The following is a 22,659-nucleotide window of genomic DNA, read 5'->3' on the forward strand; positions in this document are numbered from 1 at the left end:
ATTACAGGCCATAAAATCTAGGTTTCAGTTAATTACACACAAACACACACATATACACAAGAGAGGCTCTTGTAGTCTGGATAAGAAATGATGATGGCTAGAACTCATGAGGGGGTGATGGAAAGAAGTTGTTATATTCCACAAGTTATTTAGGAGGTAGAGTCTACCTTTGCTCTAAGTTAGTTTCTTTTTGTATTATTCCAATATTTTTTTTGCTATTTTTTGTCCTTTTTTTCTCTTTATTTTTGTAGGGCTTTACCTTTATTAATACTTTGCTACTATTTTAATAGAAGTTCTGAAGGGAAAGAATATAAACTCAAGTAGTTATTCTACCATATTTAACTGAACCCTACCCACACTGATTTGAAATGTCACCTTTAGCATATTAAATCCTGGTTAGCTCATCTCTTTCCTTTTTTTTTCTTTTCTTTCCTTTTTAATTTTTTAAAAGATTTTATTTCCTTCTTTTTACTTTATTTTTTAAAATTTAATTTTTTTAAAATTTACATCCAGGTTAATTACCATATAGTGCAACAGTGATTTCAGGAGTAGATTCCTTAATGCCCCTTACCCATTTAGCCCATCCTCCCTCCCACAACCCCTCCAGTAACCCTCTGTTCTCCATATTTAAGAGTCTTTTATGTTTTTATATTATTTTATAATGTTTTTATATTATTTTTGCTTCCCTTCCCTTATGTTCATCTGTTTTGTATCTTAAAGTCCTCGTATGAGTGAAGTCGAATGATACCTGTCTTTCTCTAATTTCGCTTAGCATAATACCCTCTAGTTCCATCCACGTAGTTGCAAATGGCAAGATTTCATTCTTTTTGATTGCTGAGTCATACTCTGTTGTACACACACACACACACACACCACCTCTTCTTTATCTGTTCATCCATCAATGGACATTTGGGCTCTTTCCATCCTTTGGCTATTGTTGATAATGCTGCTATAAACATTGGGGTACATGTGTCCCTTCAGAACAGCACACCTGTTCTTGGATAAATACCTAGTAGTGCAATTGCTGGGTCGTAGGGTAATTCAATTTTTAATTTTATGAGGAACCTCCATACTGTTTTCCAGAGTGGCTGCAACCAGTTTACATTCCCAAGCTCATTTCTTTCAAGATTTGTCTGTTGACATTGCTGTGTCAATACTGCACTATTTTAATTTATACTGTTTTTATACTTGATAATGCAGGTTACTCCTTTATATTTATGCTTTTGTTTTCTAAAATTATTGGCTACTTTTACCCATTTTCTCTTTCAAATAAATTTTGGAATAATTTTATTTAAAAAATCCTGTTGGGATTTCTATTAGGATTTATTGATTTTTTTTAAAGAAAAATTTGGAGAGAATTGACAATTTTTATAGTACTAAATCTTCCTATCCCAGGATATGGTCTCTTCATTTATTTATTTTAAACATTCTTCATTGTATTTTATAGTTTTTCTCATACCTATATGGATGAAAATTTTTATTTTAGCATTTTTTACTATTTTTGCAAAATAGATTTTGTTGCTATTGTGAATGGGATCTCTTTTTTCCCTGCAATGATGTTTTCTAGTTGGTTATTACTATTAGGAAAGGTTTTTTTTTTTTTTTTTTATTGCTCTTATGTCTAGTCACTTAGCAAAACTCCTTTAACTTAAAACTCCTGACTTAAATAATGTTTTAGCTGGTTCCTTGAGACTTTTCCAAGTAGATAGTTAACATCTGTAGTTTTTTAAAATGTAATGTCTTAATACCTTGATTAAAACTTACAATATAGCTTTGAAAAGTACTGGCCTGAGTGGGCATTCTGGTCTTATCTTTGACTTTAATGGTAAAGCCTTTGCCATTTCTCCATTAAGTATTATAGTTCATATAGATTCTGGTATAAAATGACTTTCTTCTATTCTTATTATGGTAGCAGTTTTCCATCAGGATTAGGTTTTTAATTTTATTTGATGTGCTGTATTCAAAACATTGAGATGATAGGGTTTTCTTATACTGTGACAAATTACATTATATTTTTCTTAATGTTAAGTCATCTTTATATTACTAGGATAAAGTCTACTTGGCTATTGTTACTTTTTAAGACCTCGTTAGATTAAATTTGCTAGTACGTTGTTTAAGGTATTTGCATATATGCTCGTTAGTTTAATATATTTTTTTTTTTGAGTTTTGAAATCTGCATTGAAGTTGGAATGCTTTCAGTCCTTTCTATACTTTCTTTTAAAAATGTGAAGTAGCTCTTTCTTGAAGGTTTGATAGAATTTATTCTTATATCTCTCCTGGCCTGTGTCTTTTTAAGAAGGTAGATCTTTGAAAACCTTTTCAGTTTCTTCTATTATAATCTATTTCTATTTTTATCTTTTTCTCCTACACTTCTGTCGTTGACATTTTCCAGGAAAAATCTCTACTTGACTAGATTTTAAAATAAAGTTGTTTATTACATTCTTTTTAATCTTCTTTTTGCCTGCAGTTACTTTCTCATTGCATCCCTAGTGTTACTTATGTCTTTTCTTAATCAGACTAGCCAAGCACTTATCTATTTTTATAGGTCTTTTGAAAGAGCCAGCTTATTGATCAGATTATGTTTTGTTTTTTATCGATTGCTGCTTTCCCTTTTATTAATTCCTTCTGTCTATTAATGAATTTCCCATCATCTTGTAAATTTTGGTCTTTGTGATCCACAGCAGTTTTTTTTTTATGTTTTTCTTCTCATAAAGAAAATTTTTAGTGGGAGAATTTTTCAGTTTGATCTTCCTACACATTATAATTTCATCTTTTTTTCTTTCTTTTACTCTTTCTCCTCCCCACTTCCCACCCCAGTAATTCTGTTTCTTTGGCAGTTAATGTTTCTGTTTGTTGAATTCGGTGAGTCATATTCATGCTGCTAGCTTTCGTAAGTGTTTGATGATTCTTGATTTGTTCATTTTTGTAATGGGATGATCTGGATTAAATATACTTTTCTTTTAAATAAGAATTCCATTTATATGTGTCATTGAATATATATGTCATATATATGTCATAAATAAGAATTCCATTTATATATGTCATTGAATATATATATATTCACATATATTTATATGTGAATATATATATTCAATATATTTTTCTCTTAAATAAGAATTCCATTTATATTTTTCATTGAATGTAGCTTCTGAATAAAGGGTCCATCCTATAGTGATTATGGAGGAGGAGTGGAACTTGTAGGAAACTTTTGAGTTTTGGGGTTTTCTTTTATCCCTGGAATCTCTGAGTAAAGGAGGACACTTTACTTCCCTGGCTCCCACTCAACTTTGCTAGGTCCCCACTATAGAGAGCTTCCTCTTTTATGTGTTAAGGTTTTACGTACATTAGATTTGATAGGTTTAATTTATGTTTTAATATTTTATAGGGTTAATTTTCATTACTTTTTGTTACAATTTTCTCACAGTTCCTCATTTTTTTCATATGCTCTGAGGATAATTTTGTTAAAAAGAACAATGGCATTTTTTGAATAGGTCATGTTATTAGATAACTAATTTATAAAGTCAGACCAACGAATTGATTTAGAGGAAACCATTCCGTCACACCATCCCATAGAATCCCAATACATGAGGGAGAAAGGGATTATGCCAGGTCAGAACATTATTCATTTTATTCATGATAGTATGAAATGAAAGTGTCAGAGCAAATCCTTGCATGTCAGGGAAGTTGTGTTAACTGGAACACCAGGGTAGGTTGTTCCATATACACCTACTGCCTCACCAGTTTCTTCACCAGTTTCTGTCTGCCTACCCTACTAATCTACTCCAAGATGCCCAAAACCCAGATGGTTCTCATTCAGTCACGTAAAAAGGGGAATCCGTGGAAGAGACCAAGTCCCTTCATCTCATCTCTCACCTTTGGGATTAGATAGCCTGGAACAAGGCAGACAAACTATGATCAAAACCAAGAAAGGGGGGGGGGGGGGGAAGGAACAAGAAAAAAAGTGAGGACTTTTAAGGAAGCCTTGACAGGAATGTTAAAAATAACATCTGAATTCAACTCCAGAGAAAAGTGTTACCAAGGGAAAACAAAGTGTTAGTGGATGTTCTGAAACTGCCTATAAGAAAGGGTTGGGGAATGATCTCTAGGAGTTTGGGACTCAGTGAGGCTTTGGCTTCCAGTCTGAACCTGCCTGGCAAGCACACTGCAGTCTGTTTGGCTCAGTCTTCAATGAGAGTCCTTCAGCTCTATCAGAGTACTCCCCAGTGTGTTACATTGTCCTCAAAGTTCTGTAATTCAAGGAAGTGCTTGGCATGTTGACTCTTCTAACTGGAGAGGAGGTTTTTTACATGGTGGCTGTTGGGGAGACTTTAGTTGGGTCTCTAGCTGCTGACGGTTAGTGTTGCAGACAGCTCCCAATTTGTGCCTTGACTATGGTGGCCAGCTTGGTCAGGGTCTCCTGTTAGAGCAAGTACTCTCTCAGTACTTGCTACAGACCCATATCCCATAGTGGGCCATCTAGCCATCCAGCAGGAACAGGGTACCAATGAGGGCTTCAAGTACTCCATGAAAGGAGTACTACTGATTCAAAGTTCTAGCAGGTAGTGGGGGGAAGTTCTCACCCATAATGGAAGGGGGATACCAGCCTCAGCTTGAAACGGGATCTCATAGGCATGGATGGCATCCAGAGCTTTCATCCTGGTTAGATAGTTGTAACAATTCTGATTTCCTTGGGTTTCCATTGTACCAGCCTTGCATCATCATTCCCAAGGAGCTAGGGTTCATACTGCATATCATGAAGGCTGAATAGTGGAATATCGGGTAGGAGCATGGGTCCCAAAGGGACTTGAGGTCCTTTTCAAGATTTCCTTGTAAAGCACATGATTTGCTTTTTGCTAAAACTAACAATGTATACCTGGTTCCTGTAGACATTCACTAGCACAACATTGCCCCAGGACAACCAGTTACTGCCAAACACTGTGCCCTTCCCAACCTGTGGAGAACTGCATTGGTTTTTTCCCACTTCCCTGCCTCATCAGCCCAGGTTTCCTGGAACTCCCTGGCCATTTCCTTATCGGGGGGGGGGGGGGGGGGGGGGGGGGAGAGGTGGGAAACAAGCCAGACCTGGCCTGAAAACATGTGGGAGGGTCTGTTGCATTTTGATTAGAACTCCATTAAATGTACAAATTAGTTTGGGAATGTTTGACAACTTTATAACATTCAGCTTATCAGTTTCTGCAATAAAAGGGAAGGGGGCAGCAGAGATTTTGACATGGATTGCATTAAGTCTGTAGATCACTTTGCCAATTTAGCAACATTAAGACTTCCAATCCATGGAAATAAGGTATCTTTCTATTTATTTTAGTCTTCTTTAATTCTTTCAATGATGTTTTCTAGTTACAGTGTATAAATCTTGCATTTCCTTTGTTGCACTTATTTGTAATTATTGTTTTAGTGCTCTTGTAAAAAGAATGTTTTCATAATGTCATTTTCAGATTATTCATTGTTAATATTTAGAAATACAATTGATTTTTGTATTTTTGGGTTGTATCCTGCAACCTTGCTGAACTCAATAATTTTTTGTGTGTATAGTTTAGGATTTTCTGTGTACTAGGTATTATCATCTGCAACAATAGATAGTTTTACTTATTTCTTTCCAGTGTGGATGCCTTTTATTTCTTGCCTAAGTGCCCTGGCTGGAATCTCCACTATAATGTTGAATAGAAGTGGCAAGAGTAGACACACTTGCCTTGTTCCTGATCTTATGGGAAGGCATCCAGTCTTTCACCATTAAGTATCATGTTAGTTGTAGATTCTTCATAGACACCTTTCATGAAGTTTGGAAATTTCCCTTCTGTTCCTGGTTTGTTGAATATTTTTATCATGAAAAGGGTTTGGATTTTGTCAAATGCTTTTTCTGTGCCTCTTGAGATACCATGTTTTTTTGTTTTTTGTTTTTGGTTTTTTTTTTGTTCTGTTAATACAGTGTATTACACTGATTGACTTTTATTTGTTGTTGAACCACTCTTGTATTCCTGGGATAAGTTGTACTTGGTCATGGTGTACAGTCCTTTTCATATGTGGCTGGATTTAGTTTGCCAGTATTATATGAAAGATTTGTGCATCTATATTTATAAAGGATATTGACTGTAATTTTCTTGTGATACTTTTTTGTGGATTTAGTATCAAGATCTTATAGAATAATTGGGAAGTATTCCCTCTATTTTTTTTTTTTTTTTGAAGAGTTTGTGAAGTATTGTTTTAAATTCCTCTTTAAAGTCTGATAGAATTCGGGGCGCCTGGGTGGCGCAGTCGGTTAAACGTCCGACTTCAGCCAGGTCACGATCTCGTGGTCCGGGAGTTCGAGCCCCGTGTCGGGCTCTGGGCTGATGGCTCAGAGCCTGGAGCCTGTTTCCGATTCTGTGTCTCCCTCTCTCTCTGCCCCTCCCCCGTTCAAGCTCTGTCTCTCTCTGTCCCCAAAATAAATAAACGTTGAAAAAAAAAAATTTTAAAGTCTGATAGAATTTACCAGTGAAACCATCTAATTCTGGGCTTATGGAAAGTTTGTATTAGTAATTCCATCTCTTTACTTTTTCATAGATCTATTAAAATTTTGTATTTCTTCTTGAGTAAGTTTTAAATTAAAAAAATATATAAAGCAACTGCAAAGTGGTAAGTATGTATAAGGTAGTCTGATAAAGCCCAAATGGCATACAAAAAACTGTCCTCATGGGAATTCAACTTGAAACTTACAGCATTTAACAACTCATTTTATTAAAACATAACTTTTCAAGAGTGTTAATTGTTAATGTCTTTTTATTTAAATTACATATATAAAATATATCTTATTTTATAATTATATTTCATAATGGCTTGTAATTTAAGTTTTTTTGGTTTTGTTTTGTTTTTTGCTTTTATCTTAGCAGCAATGCAGCAAGTGTTGGATAACCTTACAGAGCTGCCCTCATCTACAGGAGCAGAAGAAATAGACCTTATTTTCCTCAAGGGGATTATGGAGAATCCTATTGTAAAATCACTTGCTAAGGTATAGTGGTTTATTCATAAGATTACTCAATTAGTTTTAAAATTGTCTTTTCAGAAGTCTTTTTAGATATTACTAATTTAGGACTTGGTTGATATACCTTTTGCTTGGCAAATAGTAACACTTATCACATAATGAAATCATGCACACAAAAATTAGACCACTTTTGCCTCGCCTGTGCAGACTTTTAATACAAGATAAAATGACTCTTAGTTTTAACCTAACACATTTAAAGTTTTAGGGAAATGGTAACAGAACCTGTGAAAAAGATCCTGGTACTATCTCCATTTCAACAATAGCAAGATACTGATTTTCTTCTTTTACATTAGAACATGTACCTGTTTTTCATTCTGGTTCTTGACTTCCTATATCTAGTACTTTTTGGAATCTTGTCTTTTCATGAGTAACCCTGATATTCTGAGTATTTTTTGTAATGAACTCTGTAGTTATGTCCTTCACTCATCCATAAATACACTTTTACAAGTATTTTTCGTCCAGTTTTATTTCATTTATACTATTTCCTGTATTAATTTTTATAAATATCACTAAACCGTGGTGTATTAACTACTTCACAACCCAGCTCTCCCATTCTTTAGCATTCCCTCAAATGATTCTTGCTCTTGGGAACTCTGTGCCACATGTGCTCTCTGACCTGTCCTCCATGTAGTCATCTTGTCTCTCCCTTTGCCTCTTGTACTCCTACCTAGTATGTTGATTTCACCCCCTCCCATAATCATTTTTTAACCACAGTCTCTTTTATTCTTTTTTTTTTTTATAATTTTTTGTTTAATGTTTGTTTTATCTTTGAGAGAGAGAGCACAAACAGGGGAGGGGCGGAGAGAGAGAAGGGTACAGAGAATTCAAAACAAGCTCCATGCTGACAGCAGAGGAGCCCCAGTGTGAGGCTCAAACTCTCACACCGTGAGATCATGACCTGAGCCGAAGTTGGATGCCTAAACGACTGAGCCACCCAGGTGCCATCTTTTTTTCTTCTAACTTGTATAAAATGATACTTTTACAAAATTTTCCATTTGTAAAAGTGAATTAATGATGCAGATCCTCATTGTATTCAGAACCTTACCCATTCTAAGATCCCATGATAGAAAGGCTTTGGCTTCTCAGTACAAACTAATCCATGTGTATATTACCCAACTGGAATTTAAATTTAGTAATTTTTTTTATAGTATACCAATCCCAACCTTTTATTCTAACGAAATAAGAGTTAATGAGTTATGGCTTCTCCAACTCTATAATGTTTACAAAGCAAAATTTCTAAATAGGAAAAGAATTTGTAAAGTTCGTACCTGGAATTAACTTAAAGGAAAATAAAAACTTTATCACATTGAGCTGTCTTTCAATAAATACAAATTAAGAGTGTATTTAACAACTTGGGAAGATATAACAGGACTTCAGAGGAAATCAAACATTGGTTTCTTATAATTACACAACGAGAGATAGATTCAGAAATGATCATTTCAGTTAGTATTTCAAACTTGCTTTTACAACTTTATGGATATTATTTAAAATTTTAAAAATACTTTCATAAACATTAATGCCTATAATATAAAATTGGTAGCAGTTAATAGCGTCTTCCTTAGTCTGTCTATATAAATAATTGATGAACCAATTAATTTATCCCTATTCTGTAAAACTAAATGGTCAATGCATTTGATTTCAGATTTAGCATTTTTGAAAAAAAAAATGACTCAAACATCTAAATACTTATTTTAATACTTTGGAGAATTATAGGAATATGAAAGAAAAATTTTATTTCTTGTATTTTTTATTACTAGAGAGTTCTAAAACATTAAAAAGTATTTTTCTTTTTAACTCATTTAAGACTATTAATATGTAGAAAAAGATGAGAGATTTTTGTTATGCAAGCAAATAGTTGTGCTTCAGACTGGAATTGCTTTTGAATTCATGTTATTTTCCCCTCTAAAGAGAAACCAGGAAAAAGAGAATCCTGTAAAACTAATAAACCATCACAAGTGCTTTCAAATTATTCCTTTTCATACAGGAACTTCTAAGCAGTCACACTATGGTGAATATCTTTCCTTCACTCCTCTTCTGGCAGACCAGGTGAGGTTACCTAGAGAAGATCTCTGGGGGAAGGGCACCTGTGAATGGAGAGGCTTATATCTGCTTTGATTTTCTTCTCATTGCCAAATTAGCTGGTCTCTGTCCGTTGATAAGACGACTTATCACAAAAATAAAAAATACAAAAAAGAATTGTTGTAACCTCATTTTTCTGCTACATGGAAGCAGAGTAATAGCTCTCAGTGTAAATGAAATAATCTTTGAATAGTCTGTGCAATATCTGTGTGGCTTTCCTTATATTCTAATGAGGAACCTCAGAGAACTGCCAGCTGCATTTACCAGAAAGGTTAATGATCACATCACACAAGGTTACTGATGCTGTGGTCTAGCCTCCCTCTTTCTCAAGTCCCTCCCCCTCCCCCATCACTCCCTTTTATTTCCATAAGCAAATATTGTTGAAATAAACCGTTCAAATGTGCTGTAACTTAGTGGAAGTCTACTAGTAGTGGAAGTTCCTAGGAGAGACTCTAGTAATTTTTGATTGCAATCTTTCTAAAGTTTATTAGATAATACTTTATTTTAATAGTAATAATAAAGGATATGATTACATACTTTTTTTTTTTTTAAGTTTATTTATTTTGAGAGAGAGAAAGTGCAAGTGGGGAAGGGACAGAGAGAAGGAAAGACAGAATCCCAAGCAGACTCCAGGCTGTCAGCATAGAGCCTGATGCAGGGCTTAAACTCATGAACCATGAGATCAGGACCTCAGCCAAGATCAAGAGTTGGACACTTAACCGACTGAGCCATCCAGGTGCCCAGGATATGATTTACTTTAAAATTCAAGCTTCTTATCATAAATACCAATTACCGTACCAGGTCAAGATAGACTAATAGCTTCAGGGTACATTGAAATATGTAGGGGCTACTTAGGCTATATTGACTAACTCACCCTTAGTTCTAATTGGTACTTTTAAAATAGTTTTTGACTCTTCCTTTGGTGTTAGTTGTCAGTTTTTATTACCAACATATCTATTATACCTGTGTCTCTGTTTAATTTATAGCTTTTGATCTGTAGATTTCGAAACTAGATAATAATATTATGTAAGACATCTTAAAATGTGTTTATAATTTACAGAGGTCTTTATTTATTTTTTTTTAAAATTTTTTTTTCAACGTTTATTTATTTTTGGGACAGAGAGAGACAGAGCATGAACGGGGGAGGGGCAGAGAGAGAGGGAGACACAGAATCGGAAACAGGCTCCAGGCTCTGAGCCATCAGCTCAGAGCCTGACGCGGGGCTCGAACTCACGGACCGCGAGATCGTGACCTGGCTGAAGTCGGACGCTTAACCGACTGCGCCACCCAGGCGCCCCCAGAGGTCTTCAAAATATATTGTTTTGAGGTCACCTGGGTGGCTCAGTTAAGCGTCTGACTTTGGCTCAGGTCATGATCTCACAGTTTGTGGGTTCGAGCCCCATGTTAGGCTCTATGTTGATAGCTCAGAGCCTGGAGCCTGATTTGGATTCTGTGTCTCCTTCTTTCTCTGCTCTTCCCCCATTTATGCTCTCGCTCGCTGTCTCTCTCTCTCTCTCTCTGTCTCAAAAATAAACATTAAAAGAACAAAATACATTGTTTTGTCTTCACAGCAACTTAATGAATTGAAAATCATGATTCAAAGTACAAAAATTATTTGTCTAAGGTCACTGTCCTAGTGACAGAGATGAGGTGTAGACCAGGTTTTCTTTCTTTAAATTCTGTGCTCTTTCTACTACAGCATAGGTTTTTGTGTGCATGTGTATTCTTAAGAATTTCTGGTAAAAAAATATTTTTAATGTGGCTTTGGTGCCATTGATACTGGCCTTATGGAGGATCATCTTGATCACTATTTTCGATAAAGGAAATGGCTGGATGGCTTTGGAGCAGCTCAGGTACTAGTGTAATCTTACGATAAAAATGAAATTAAGAACAGAATAACCAATAGTATCCACCATTCAAGCAGTTTCTCAATAAATGGGAGCAATGATAACTTAGTATTCCTACAATGAAAGAAAAAAAATTCTAGGAGGAAGGGAAGACATCTACTTCCAAGAAAGAGATATTAAGTCACAGCCGGCCAATACTCCTGGTACAAGTAGAGGAAAAATGGTTAAGTTGCTGAAGAAACAGAGAGGCATATGTTGCTAGACACATGGAGAGACAGGAATACATGACTAATAATCACGAGAAAAATAATGGAAGCAGTTCCATAGATGATGCTTTTATTAGAGTTTATAAACAAATATTTTTAAATAATTAATATCTTTTTAATAGAAGAAAAGAGAAAGTGAAGACATTTAAAATATAACTAGAAAATTAGACTAAAAAGCAATCAAAAGGTCATTTGTTCTTTTATTTTTTTTAATTTACTTTTTACTTTTTTAATGTTTATTTTTGAGAGAGAGAGACAGAGACAGAGACAGAGTGTGAGCAGGGGAAGGGCAGAGAGGGAGACACAGAATCTGAAGCAGGCTCTAGGCTCTGAGCTATCAGCACAGAGCCCAACTTAGGCCTCAAAGCCACAAATCACGAGAACATGACCTGAGCCAACGTCAGACACTTAACCGCCTGAGCCACCCAGGCGCCCTTGTTCTGTCTTTTAGATTCCACATATAAATGAAATCATTTGGCATTTGTCTTTGATTTATTTAAACTTAGGGGCGCCTGGGTGGTGCAGTCGGTTAAGTGTCCGACTTCAGCCAGGTCACGATCTCGCGGTCCGTGAGTTCGAGCCCCGCGTCAGGCTCTGGGCGGATGGCTCGGAGCCTGGAGCCTGTTTCCGATTCTGTGTCTCCCTCTCTCTCTGCCCCTCCCCCGTTCATGCTCTGTCTCTCTCTGTCCCAAAAATAAATAAAAACGTTGAAAAAAAAATTAAAAAAATAAATAAATAAACTTAGCATAATACCCTTTAGGTCCATCCATATTTTGCAGATGGCAAGATCTCATTCTTTTTTATGGCTGAGTAGTTTTCCATTGTTGTATGGATATCAATGTGTGTATATATATATACACATATATACATATATATACACACACTATGTAATCTTTAAAAAATTTTTTTTTCTTTTGAGGGGTGCCTGTGTGGCTCAGTTAAGTGTCCAACTTCTGCTAGGGTCATGATCTCACTGTTGGTGAGTTTGAGCCCTGCGTCAGGCTCTGTGCATACTGACAGCTCAAAGCCTGGTGCCCACTTCAGATTCTGTATCTCACCCTCTCTCTGCCTCTCCCCTCTGTGTGTCTCTCTCAAAAATAAACATTAAAAAAAAATTTTTTTTTTCCTTTTAAAATAGGGTTGACACAGTGTTATTTTAGTTTCAGGTGTACACCATAGTGATTTGACAAGTCTATACATTATGCTTTGCTCACCACCAGTGCAGCTACGTCTGTCACCATACAACACTATTACAATACCATTGACTGCTTTCCTATGTTGTACCTTTTGTTCACGTGACTTATGCATTCCATAACTGGAAGTCTGTTACCTCCCACTCCCTTTCACATATTTTGCCCATCCTTCCACCTACTTCCCCTCTGGCAGTCATCAGTTTGTATTCTGTATTTATGAGTCTGTTTGTGCTTTTTGTTTGTTTTTTAGATTCCACACGTAAATGAAATCATATGGTATTTATCTTTCTTTGTCTGACTTATTTCAGTTAGTGTAATACCTTTTAGGTGCATCCGTATTTTACAAATGGGAAGATCTCATTCTTTTTAATGTCTGAGTGATATTCTGTTGTGTGTGTGTGTGTATATACACACACACACATCTTTATCAATTCATGTATCAATGATGCTTGGGCTGCTTCCATATCTTAGCTATTGTAAATAATGCTGGAATAAACAAGGGTGCCAATATCTTTAAATTACCATGCTTGTTTTCTTTCAGTAAATACCCAGTAGTGGAACTACTAGATCATGTGGTACTTCTATTATTTATTTTATGAGGAACCTCCATACTGTTTTCCACAGTGGCTGCATCAGATTGCATTCCTACCAGCAGCGTACAAGGTTCCTTTTTCTCCACATCCTTGCCAACACTTGTTATATCTTGTCTTTTTGCTTCTAGCCATTCTGATAGGTGTAAAGTGATATCTCATTATGGTTTTGATTTGCATTTTCCTTGTTATTAATGAAGTTGAACATCTTTTCATGTGTCGGTTGGCCGTCTGTATGTCTTCTCTGGAAAAATGTCCCTTCAGGTCCTCTGCCCATTTTACAAACATCTCCCATTCAATAGGATTCCTTGTCATTTGGTTGATGGTTTCCTTTGCTGCAAAACTTCTTATTTTGGCGTAGTCCCAGTATACCACATCATCTTTATCCATTCATCTATCGATGGACACCTGCGTTGCTTCCATAGCTTGGCTGTTGTAAATAGTTCTCAAATACAGAGAACAAACTGGTGGTTGCTAGAGGGGAGGTGGGTGGGAGATGGGTGAAATGGGTAAAGGGGATTAAGAGGCACAAACTTCCAGTTGTAAAAAATAAGTCATGGAGATTAAAAGTACAACATAGGAAATATAGTCAGTGATATGGAAATAATATTGTATGGTGACAAGTGGTGGCTATACTTATCATGGTGTGCGCTGAGGAATGTGTAAATTTGTCAAATGTACACTTGAAACAAATATAGCGTGTGTGTTAATTAACCATCAAATGGACATTCAAGTACTCAAAAATATATCTGAAATTAAAAGCCTATTTGATGAGGTGAATAGATAAAACATTGCAGAAAAGGGGATTCATGAATTTAAATACAGTTAGTGGAAAGCATGCAAACTGAAATGCCGAGTGTAAGTATGGAAAAAGAAAAGAGAGAATATGTAAGTCATACTCAGAAGATCTGATACACATGTAACTGGTATCCCAGAAAGAGGGGAGGGAAAATGGGGCAAAAGAAATAGTTGAAGATGCAGTGGCCAAGAATTTTCAAAATTAGTGAACAACAGTGACTGATGATTCAAGAAGCAAAGTGAACCCTCAGTATATAGAAAAACATTTTTTGGAACGTCATAGTTAAATTCCTGAAAATCAAAAACAGAGTGAATATTTGTAAAGCAATCAGAGAAGAAATACACATTATCTTTAAAGAGAAACAATAAGACTAATAGCAATAAAACAGGGACTATGAATGTGAAAACAGAGTACATTAAGATCACTAAAATTTTGAAGGAAAAACACTGCCAACCTTAAATTCCTTTCCAGCAAAAGTAGCTCCAAAAATGAAAGCAAAATAAAGATTAGTTTAGACAACATCTGAAAGAAATAATCTCCATTTACTCTATAAGAAATGCAAAAAAAGAGTTTTTCTGACAGAATGACAAATGAAAGAGAATATTAATGGTAAATATAAGATAATATTGACTTTTAAGATGAGATAATAACCTTGTCTTGGGGGCATTTATAACCTGTATATAAGTGAAGTATGCTAAGATGATAGCCTAAAAGGAAGGAGAGACTTAATGAGTCAACTGTAAGATTCTTTTGTTGTTCAGGAAGTGATAAAAGTAATGGGTTATGATATATAAAAAGGGATGCATGCTGAAATCTCCAGGGTAACCACCAAAAGTAAAGTTATAAGGATGAATAAAGTTCACCCCAGCCATAAGGAAGAAAAAAAATACTCTTGAATTACCCTCACAAGTTAGCAAAATATGGGATGGGGAGACAGACTGTCTTTAGACATGGGACAGCAGGCAGCATAGGACCATGATGCCTGACAGAAAGGAAACAAATGAAGTGAGCATTTTGAAACTGAGTTGAGTATAGTTTTCAGGCTGCAGTACAGCAAGAGGAAACACAACCGGCCAGTAGTCTTCAGAGAGGTCAGGATCTGGGGAGATTGAAGTGACTGACTGGAATCAGGGAGGAGGAAGCTGAACACAAAAAGGGCTCTAGAATCTGCCCTCAAATCTTTGGCTGAGTACTGACCTGTATATATATGAAGTAAGCCTCTAGAGTTGGAAGATCCCCTGGAAAGCACAGTAGGCCAAACAATTTCCAGAGATCACAAAGGATGGAGAATAGTTTGCATTCTCACCAGCCTGAGTGGAGAGTCCTCATACTACACAGTACATTGGGCAGAATTCACCCCAGTTTGTTGTAGCAGACCTATGAAACTAAAGCAAAATTAAACTAAAATTCAGTAGCAGAGTTATCTGAAAAATTACCAAATATCTGGAAATTAAACAGCATACTTTTAAATAGCCTTGGGTCAAAGCAGAAATCACAAAGAAACATTAAAAAAAACTATTTTGAATTGAATGAAAATGAAAATACATGTCAAAGCAATGCTTGGAGGAAAATGTCTAGTTAGAAGAGAATATATAAGTCAGTCATCTAAGTGATAAGTCACCTCCAAAAAATAGAAAAAGAACAAATTCAAAATAGGGACAAAGAAGTAAATAATGAAAATAAGTTTGAACGTATAAAAGACAAAAATAGAAAAAGTCAATATAACTTTGAATATAACTGTAAAATAAGTAAACCTCTAGCTAGGCACACATTATAGTATCAGAAATGAAAAAGGACATCAGTACAAATCCAACAGATATTGCAAGAATAATATTATGAAGAACTTTATGACAGTAGATCTGACAACTTAGGTGAAATTGACTAGTTCCTTAAAAGATACAACTAAAATCTATGTAAGAATAGACAACCTGAATAGCCTTGTATTTATTTTTTCGAACTGAATATTTTCAGTTTGAAACCTTTCTTGAAGCTCCAGCCTAAATCGCTTCCCAATAATATTCTGTCAAACTTTTAAGGAAGAAGTAATACCAATTCTACTTGATTTCTTCCTCAAAGGAAGAGAAAGGAACATTTACTTTTATGAGGCTTATTGTTACGCTAATAGCAAAGCCAGCTAAAGACATTTCAAGAAAGGAAATATTCCATTAAGTGAGTTTTGGCCCAAAAATGCAAGACTGCCTTAACATTTGAAAACCAATAAATGTCAGCATTTTAATGATAACATAAAAAAAAAATCATGTGATTATGTCACAGGAAAAGCATCTTACAAAATTGAACGTTATTCATTCCTGATAAAACTTGGTAAATTTAAAAGGAAATTGCCTCAACCTGATAAAGGACATCTATTAAAAAAGAACCATAGTTAACATCATAATTCTTGGTGGAACATAGAATGCTGTCTTTCTGTGATCACTCCTGTTCAGCCTTCATTACTTCCATTCACTTCTATACCTGGAGGTACTAGCCAGTGGAAGGAACAGGCATACAGATTAAAGAGGAAAAAATAAACTATCTTTATTCAAGGATGACATTATTGTCTCTGTTGAAACCCTAAGAATCTACCAGAAAGGGGGGGGGGGGGGCGAGGGGAAACACACCTTCTAGAACTAACAAGTGAGTTTAGCAAGGTCACAGGATACAAGATTGATCTACATAAATCAATTGTATTTTTATATACTAGCAATGAATCAGAAATTGTAAATTAAAGAAATAGTAAATGTAATAATGTGTGCTAGACCTGTACACTAGAAACTATAAAAAAAAATGCTGAAATTAAAGGCATACGTATGTATATACATACAGGGTTTGGAAGGTTCATTTGTCTTTAACATGTCAGTTCTCCCCAAACTGATCTATAGAATCCCTATAATAGCAGTCAAAATTTCAGGCTGACATGATAGTGAAATTTATCAAGGACCTACCCTAACAAAAACAGTTTTAAAAAAGAACAAAATTTGATGTTCTCTACAACATGATGTCCAGGATTACTGTTACCCTACAGTAAAGAAAACAGTGTAATATTGGTATAGATCAGTGGCACAGGTTAGAGCCCAGGTAGAGAACAACACATGTATGGTCAACTGGTTTTTATTAATAATACCATGGTAATTCAATGAAGAAATGATAGTTCTTTAAATAAGTGTTGCTGGAACAATAGAATATTTATATGCAAAAAAATTAACAATATCTTATTCCTCACATTATATACAACAATTACCTCAAAACAAATCATAGATCTAAAAGTAAGAACTAAGATTTTAAAACATCTAAAAGAATACATAAAAACTTCGCAACTTTGGGTTAGAGAAAGACTTCATAGGTAAAACATAAAAAGCATGAAGCATAATGAAAAATTTCATTAATTAGATTTTATCCAAATTTTAAAATTTCCTCTTTAAGAGAATGAAACGGCTAGCTACTGATTGGGGGGAAATATTTGCAAAATGTACATGGGCATACCTCATTTTCTTGTGCTTCTTTTTATTGCCCTTCACAGATACTGTGGGTTTTCTTAAAAAAAAAAAAAAAAAAAAAAAAAAAAAAAATGAAGCTTTGTGGCAACACTGCATTAAGCATATCTATTTGTATCATTTTTCCAACAGCATTTGTGTCATGTCTCTGTATCACATTTTGGTAATTCTCAAGATATTTGCACTTTTTCATTATAATATTTGAATTGCTGCAGTCTCATGATAAACTTTTTAATGGATGAGGTGTTGCTTCTTATGGGTGAGCAAAGAAAGTGGTTTCTTGAGATGGGGTCTACTCCTGATGAAGATGCTGTGAAGATTGTTGAAATGACAGCAACAGATGATAATGCAATGGTGGGTGTGAGAGGATTAACTCTAAATTTTGTAAGTTCTACTGTAGGGGAAAAACTGTCAAACAGAATCTCCTGTTACAAAAAAAAAAAAAAAAATCATTTGTAAAAGGAAGAGTCCATCAATGCAGTAGACTTCATTTTGTCTTATTTTAAGAAATTGCCACAGCTACCCAGACCTTCAGGAATACCACCCTGAGCAGTTAGCAGCCATCAGCATCGAGGTGTGAGTCTCTCAGCAAAAATATTATGACTCATCAAAAGCTCAGATGATGGTTAGCAGTTTTTAGTGATAAGGTAACTTTTAATTAAGTTGGTATATACATTTTTTTTCAGACACAATGCTATTGCACACTTAATAGACTATAGTAACTTTATAAGCACCCGAAACACCAAAAAATTCATTTGACTGGCTTTACTGCGATATTCTCTTTATTGCAATGTTATCTTTATTGTGGTAGTCTGGAACCGAACCCACAGTATCTCTGAAGTAGGCCTATATTATAAAAAGGAAGCTATTTGTTCATTGCTGTTAGTATTGCAAATAGCACAACTACTTTGGAAGACGCTTTGGCAGTTTCTTAGAAAGCTAACATGGTATTACCATACAATCCAGCAGCTGCACTCCTTTAATTTAAAAAAAAAAAATTTGGTGTTTATTTTTGGGGGTGTGTGTGTGTATGTGTGTGTGTGTGTGCGCACGCGCGCGAGGGGAGGAGGAGCAGAGAGAGAGACACACACACAGAATCTGAAGCAGGCTCCAGGTTCTGAGCCGTCAGCACAGAGCCTGATGCAGGGCTTGAACCCACAAACTGAGATCATGACCTGAGCCGAATTCAGACACTTAACCAACTGAGCCACCCAGGTGCCCCAGTTGCACTCCTTGATAGTTACCCAAGTGAGTTGATAATTTATGTATACATAGAAATCTACATGTGAATGTTTATAGCATCTTTATTCATAATTATCAAAACTTGAAAGCAAACCATGATGTCTTTAATAGCATAAAGTGTGATGTATCCATACAATGGAATATTATTCAGCAGTAAAAAGAATTGAACTATCAAGCTTCAAAAAAACTACAGAGGAACCTTAAATACATGTTGCTAGATGAAAGAAGCCAGTCTTAGAAGAGTACATACGGTATGATTCCAACTATATTACATTCTAGAAAAAGCAAAAGTTATAGAGACAATACAAAACAATCCATAGTTGCCAGGGTTTGGGAAAGTACAAGAGAGGGTGAGTAGGTGGAGCATGGAGCATTTTTAGGGCAGTGGAACTGTTATTCTATATGATACTGTAAACGTGCATAGACGACATTATGCATTTGTCAAAAACCATGGAACTATACAACATTAAGAATGGATCTCAATGTAAACTATAGGCTTTAGTTAGTAATAGTATATCAAATTGACTTATAACAAACATATCACACTAATGCAAGGTGTGAATAAGGGAAACTAGGATGAGGCAGATACATGGAAATTCTCTGTACTTTCTTTTCAGTTTTTCTATTTAAAACTTTATTAGCTAAAGTGCATAGTGTACATGAGTGTTCATACTTTGTGTTGAATATGTCTGTCTGGGTTTTAATAACTGTATAATGACAAATTAAGGTTTTGTCCAGTTTTGGTATTAGAGTAATGCTCTCCTTGTAGAATGAATTAAGAAATTTTTCTTCGGCTTCCTGGAAGAGATTGTAGAGAATCAGTATAATTTCTTCCTTAAATGTGTGGTAGAATTTACCAGCAAACCCATGTGGTCCTGGTGCTTTCTGTTTGGGAAGGTTATTAATTATTGATATAATTTTTTAACAGATACAGGACTATTCAAGTTATCTATACTTCCTTTTGTGTGTTTTGTTGGATTGTGTATTTAACGGAATCGATCCATTTCATGTAGGTTATCAAATTTCTGGGCTTAGAATTGTTCATATTATTCCTTTATTGATAGCGTCAGTAGTAATGGCCCCCCTTTCATTTCTGTTATTAGTAAATCTCTGTCTTCTCTCTTTTTTCTTAGTTAAGCTGGAATTTTAATCTTTTCAAAGAACCAGCTTTTGGTTTCATTAACTTTTATTGATTTTCTCTTTTCAGTTGATTGATTTGTGCTTTAAGTTTTTCTTTTCTTCTACTTTGTATTTAATTTGCTCTTTTTTGAGTTATATTGTAAGGTGGATGTTTAGATTATTGATTTTAGGTCTTTTTTCTTTCCTAACTATGCATTCACTGCTATAAATTTCTCTTTAAATATGGCCTATGCTGCATCCCCCCAAATTTGGTAAGTTTTATTTTCACTTGGTTGATATATTTGTAAATTTTTCTTAAGACTTCTTGGACCTGTGTATTGTCAGAAATGTGTTGCTTTGGGGGACCTGGGTGGCTCAGTCGGTTAAGCATCTGATCTCAGCTCAGGTCATGATCTCACGGTTTGTGAGTTCAAGCCCCACATCAGGCTCTGTACTGACAGCTCAGAGACTGGAGGCTGCTTCAGATTCTGTGTCTCCCTCCCTTTCTGCCCCACCCCCAATTGTGCTCTCTCTGTCTCTTAAAAATGAATAAACATTAAAAAAAAAAATGTGTTGCTTTGTCTCCAAGTGTTTCATGGGTTTCTGGCTGTTTTTCTATTACTGAGTTTCGATTTAATCCCATTGTGGTCTGAGAGCATACTCTATATAATTTTTATTCTTATAAACTTTTTAAGATGCGTTTTATGGCCCTTACTGTGGTCTGTCTTGGGAAATGATCCATGTGAGCTTGAGATAAATGTGTACTCTGCGCACTAGTATGTTCCCACCGGGGGGGGGGGAAATGTGTGAGAGTGTCTGTCTTCTACCCTATTCTCACTAACATGGTATGTTACCAGAATTTTTATCTTTGGCAATCTGATAAAAAAAAAAGAATATTGTATTATAATTTGCTTATACTTCTCATGAATGTGGCTGTGCATCTTTTCATATGTTTAAGAGTTTGAATTTCCTTTTCTGTGAATTTTTCATATTATTTGCTTATTTCTCTTAATGTGTTGATCTTTTTCTTATTGGTTTGTAGAAGTCCTTTATATATAAGGAAATTAACCCTTTGTCTATATTATGATTTGTAAGTATTTTAACCCTAGTTTTTCACTTGTTTTTTGACTTTGCTAATTTTTAACAAGAAATTTGAAATTTAAAATTTTTTTTTTCCAACGTTTATTTATTTTTGGGACAGAGAGAGATAGAGCATGAACGGGGGAGGGGCAGAGAGAGAGGGAGACACAGAATCGGAAACAGGCTCCAGGCTCCGAGCCATCAGCCCAGAGCCTGACGCGGGGCTCAAACTCACGGACCGCGAGATCGTGACCTGGCTGAAGTCGGACGCTTAACCGACTGCGCCACCCAGGCGCCCCGAGAAATTTGAAATTTTAAATGTTAATTTTATTGTGCCTTTTTTGCTTAAATTATGGCTTTTCCAGATTTTGCAACATAAGTTAGAAAGGTCTTTCCCACTCAAAGATTATAAAAAGTATCTTTTATATTTTCTCTGAATACTGTTAAAGCCAAGCTTTAAAAAAAAAAAAAAAACGGTTTTTCTCATTTTTAAAAGCATAACAGATTCCCATTTCTAGTTTTTTGACATCTGTGTGGTTCTCCTGATTCTACAGATACCTCTAAGAATGGCTCAGCAATGTTATTTAGAAGCTCCCTGAGTACTTTGATATACAATTTATCTAACGTAAGAATTTGACCTCTTTGGTTAACTAAATTTCTGACAAGTTCTTTACTCATTAGAGAATTCAGTTCTAATTTATTTATACTTATTTCATCTTTGTAGTTCAAAACAAATCTCATTCTCTTTGATATAATGTATGCAGAAGCAAATTAGAAATTGCTTTCTATTCTCATTTCTACTTTCTGCTCAAATTCTTATTTATTTTAGACCATTTGTGGGCTTCTCTTGATCTTTCTTGTCCTAAATGTCTAGAATAGAAGAGGATAACTCTTTGACCACAGCCAAGCTTATTTCTCATGTACTTAGCTTTTCAAGCCTTGTTTTGGGCTCTGCGCTCACAGCATGGAGCCTGCTCCAGATCCTCTGTCTTCCTCTCTCTCTGTCTCTCCCCCACCTTGTGTATGCATGTGCACGTGCTCTCTCTCTCTCTCTCTCCTAAAAATATAAATATTTTAAAAATTTTATGGTATTTTGGTCCTTGCTTTTAAGGGAGAAAAGGTTACTACACAAAATGATAATAGTATTAGATACAATATAATAAATAGTAATATTTATCTCTTTATTATAGCCCACAGCTTCTGTTAGACTTTTTATTATTATTATTATTATTATTATTATTATTATTATTATTATTTGCTTGCAAGCATGGTTAGACTATGCCAATATAAAATACCTAAAAGTCCTGAAAGAACTTTTTCCTCTCTGTAGGTCATTTTTCTAAGATGCAGTGGTGGTGAATAGGTTTCTCATAACTGGACCTACCAGGTAGATTAGGCCATATTTGTGTCAGCTCCAAGTGTTCTACAAAGCCAGTTGTGGCATGTTCTTTCAACCCTTGTGGCAAGTGGAATATATTTTTATTAAGTTATGCTCGTTTTTTTTCTTTTTTTAATCTTTTTTAATTTTTAATGTTTATTTTTGAGAGAGAGAAAGAGAGAGAGAGAGAGAGAGAGAGAGAGAGAGTGTGTGTGTGTGTGTGTGTGTGTGTGTGTGTGTGAGCAGTGAGGGGCAGAGAGAGAGGGAGACACAGAATCCGAAGCAGGCTGTAGGCCCTGAACTGTCAGCACAGAGCCCCTCGTGGGGCTCCAACCCAAGAACTGCAAGATCATGATCCGAGCTGAAGTCAGATGCTTAACTGACTGAGCCACCCAGGCACCCCTTCAGTCTTTATTTTTGAGAACGCAAGCAGGGGGAAACAGAGAGAGAGGGAGACACAGAATCCAAAGCAGGCTCCAGGCTCTGAGCTGTCAGCACAGAGCCCATCGTGGGGCTTGAACCCACGAACAGTGAGATCA

At 35.5% G+C, this 22,659-nt stretch overlaps 1 protein-coding gene and 1 pseudogene across 7 annotated transcripts in view; one reads left to right on the top strand and one right to left on the bottom strand.

The window, feature by feature from the left end:
- Positions 1–22,659, top strand: part of PALS2 (protein associated with LIN7 2, MAGUK family member) — a 113,870-nt gene that overhangs the window by 40,069 nt on the left and 51,142 nt on the right. For 5 of the 7 annotated variants that reach the window (XM_043589103.1, XM_043589100.1, XM_043589099.1 and 2 more), the window contains exon 2: positions 6,885–7,003. In XM_043589103.1, coding sequence (XP_043445038.1) covers positions 6,887–7,003 — 117 coding nt within the window. In that variant the 5' untranslated portion in view covers positions 6,885–6,886. Of the gene's footprint in view, positions 1–6,881; positions 7,004–22,659 lie in introns of all 7 variants that reach the window. The other 2 variants (XM_043589096.1, XM_043589098.1) reach the window with 1 other exon arrangement.
- On the bottom strand, positions 3,747–5,015 carry LOC122488006 (annotated as a pseudogene).

Source organism: Prionailurus bengalensis, chromosome A2 (genome assembly GCF_016509475.1).
Source record: "Prionailurus bengalensis isolate Pbe53 chromosome A2, Fcat_Pben_1.1_paternal_pri, whole genome shotgun sequence".
NCBI lineage: Eukaryota > Metazoa > Chordata > Mammalia > Carnivora > Felidae > Prionailurus > Prionailurus bengalensis.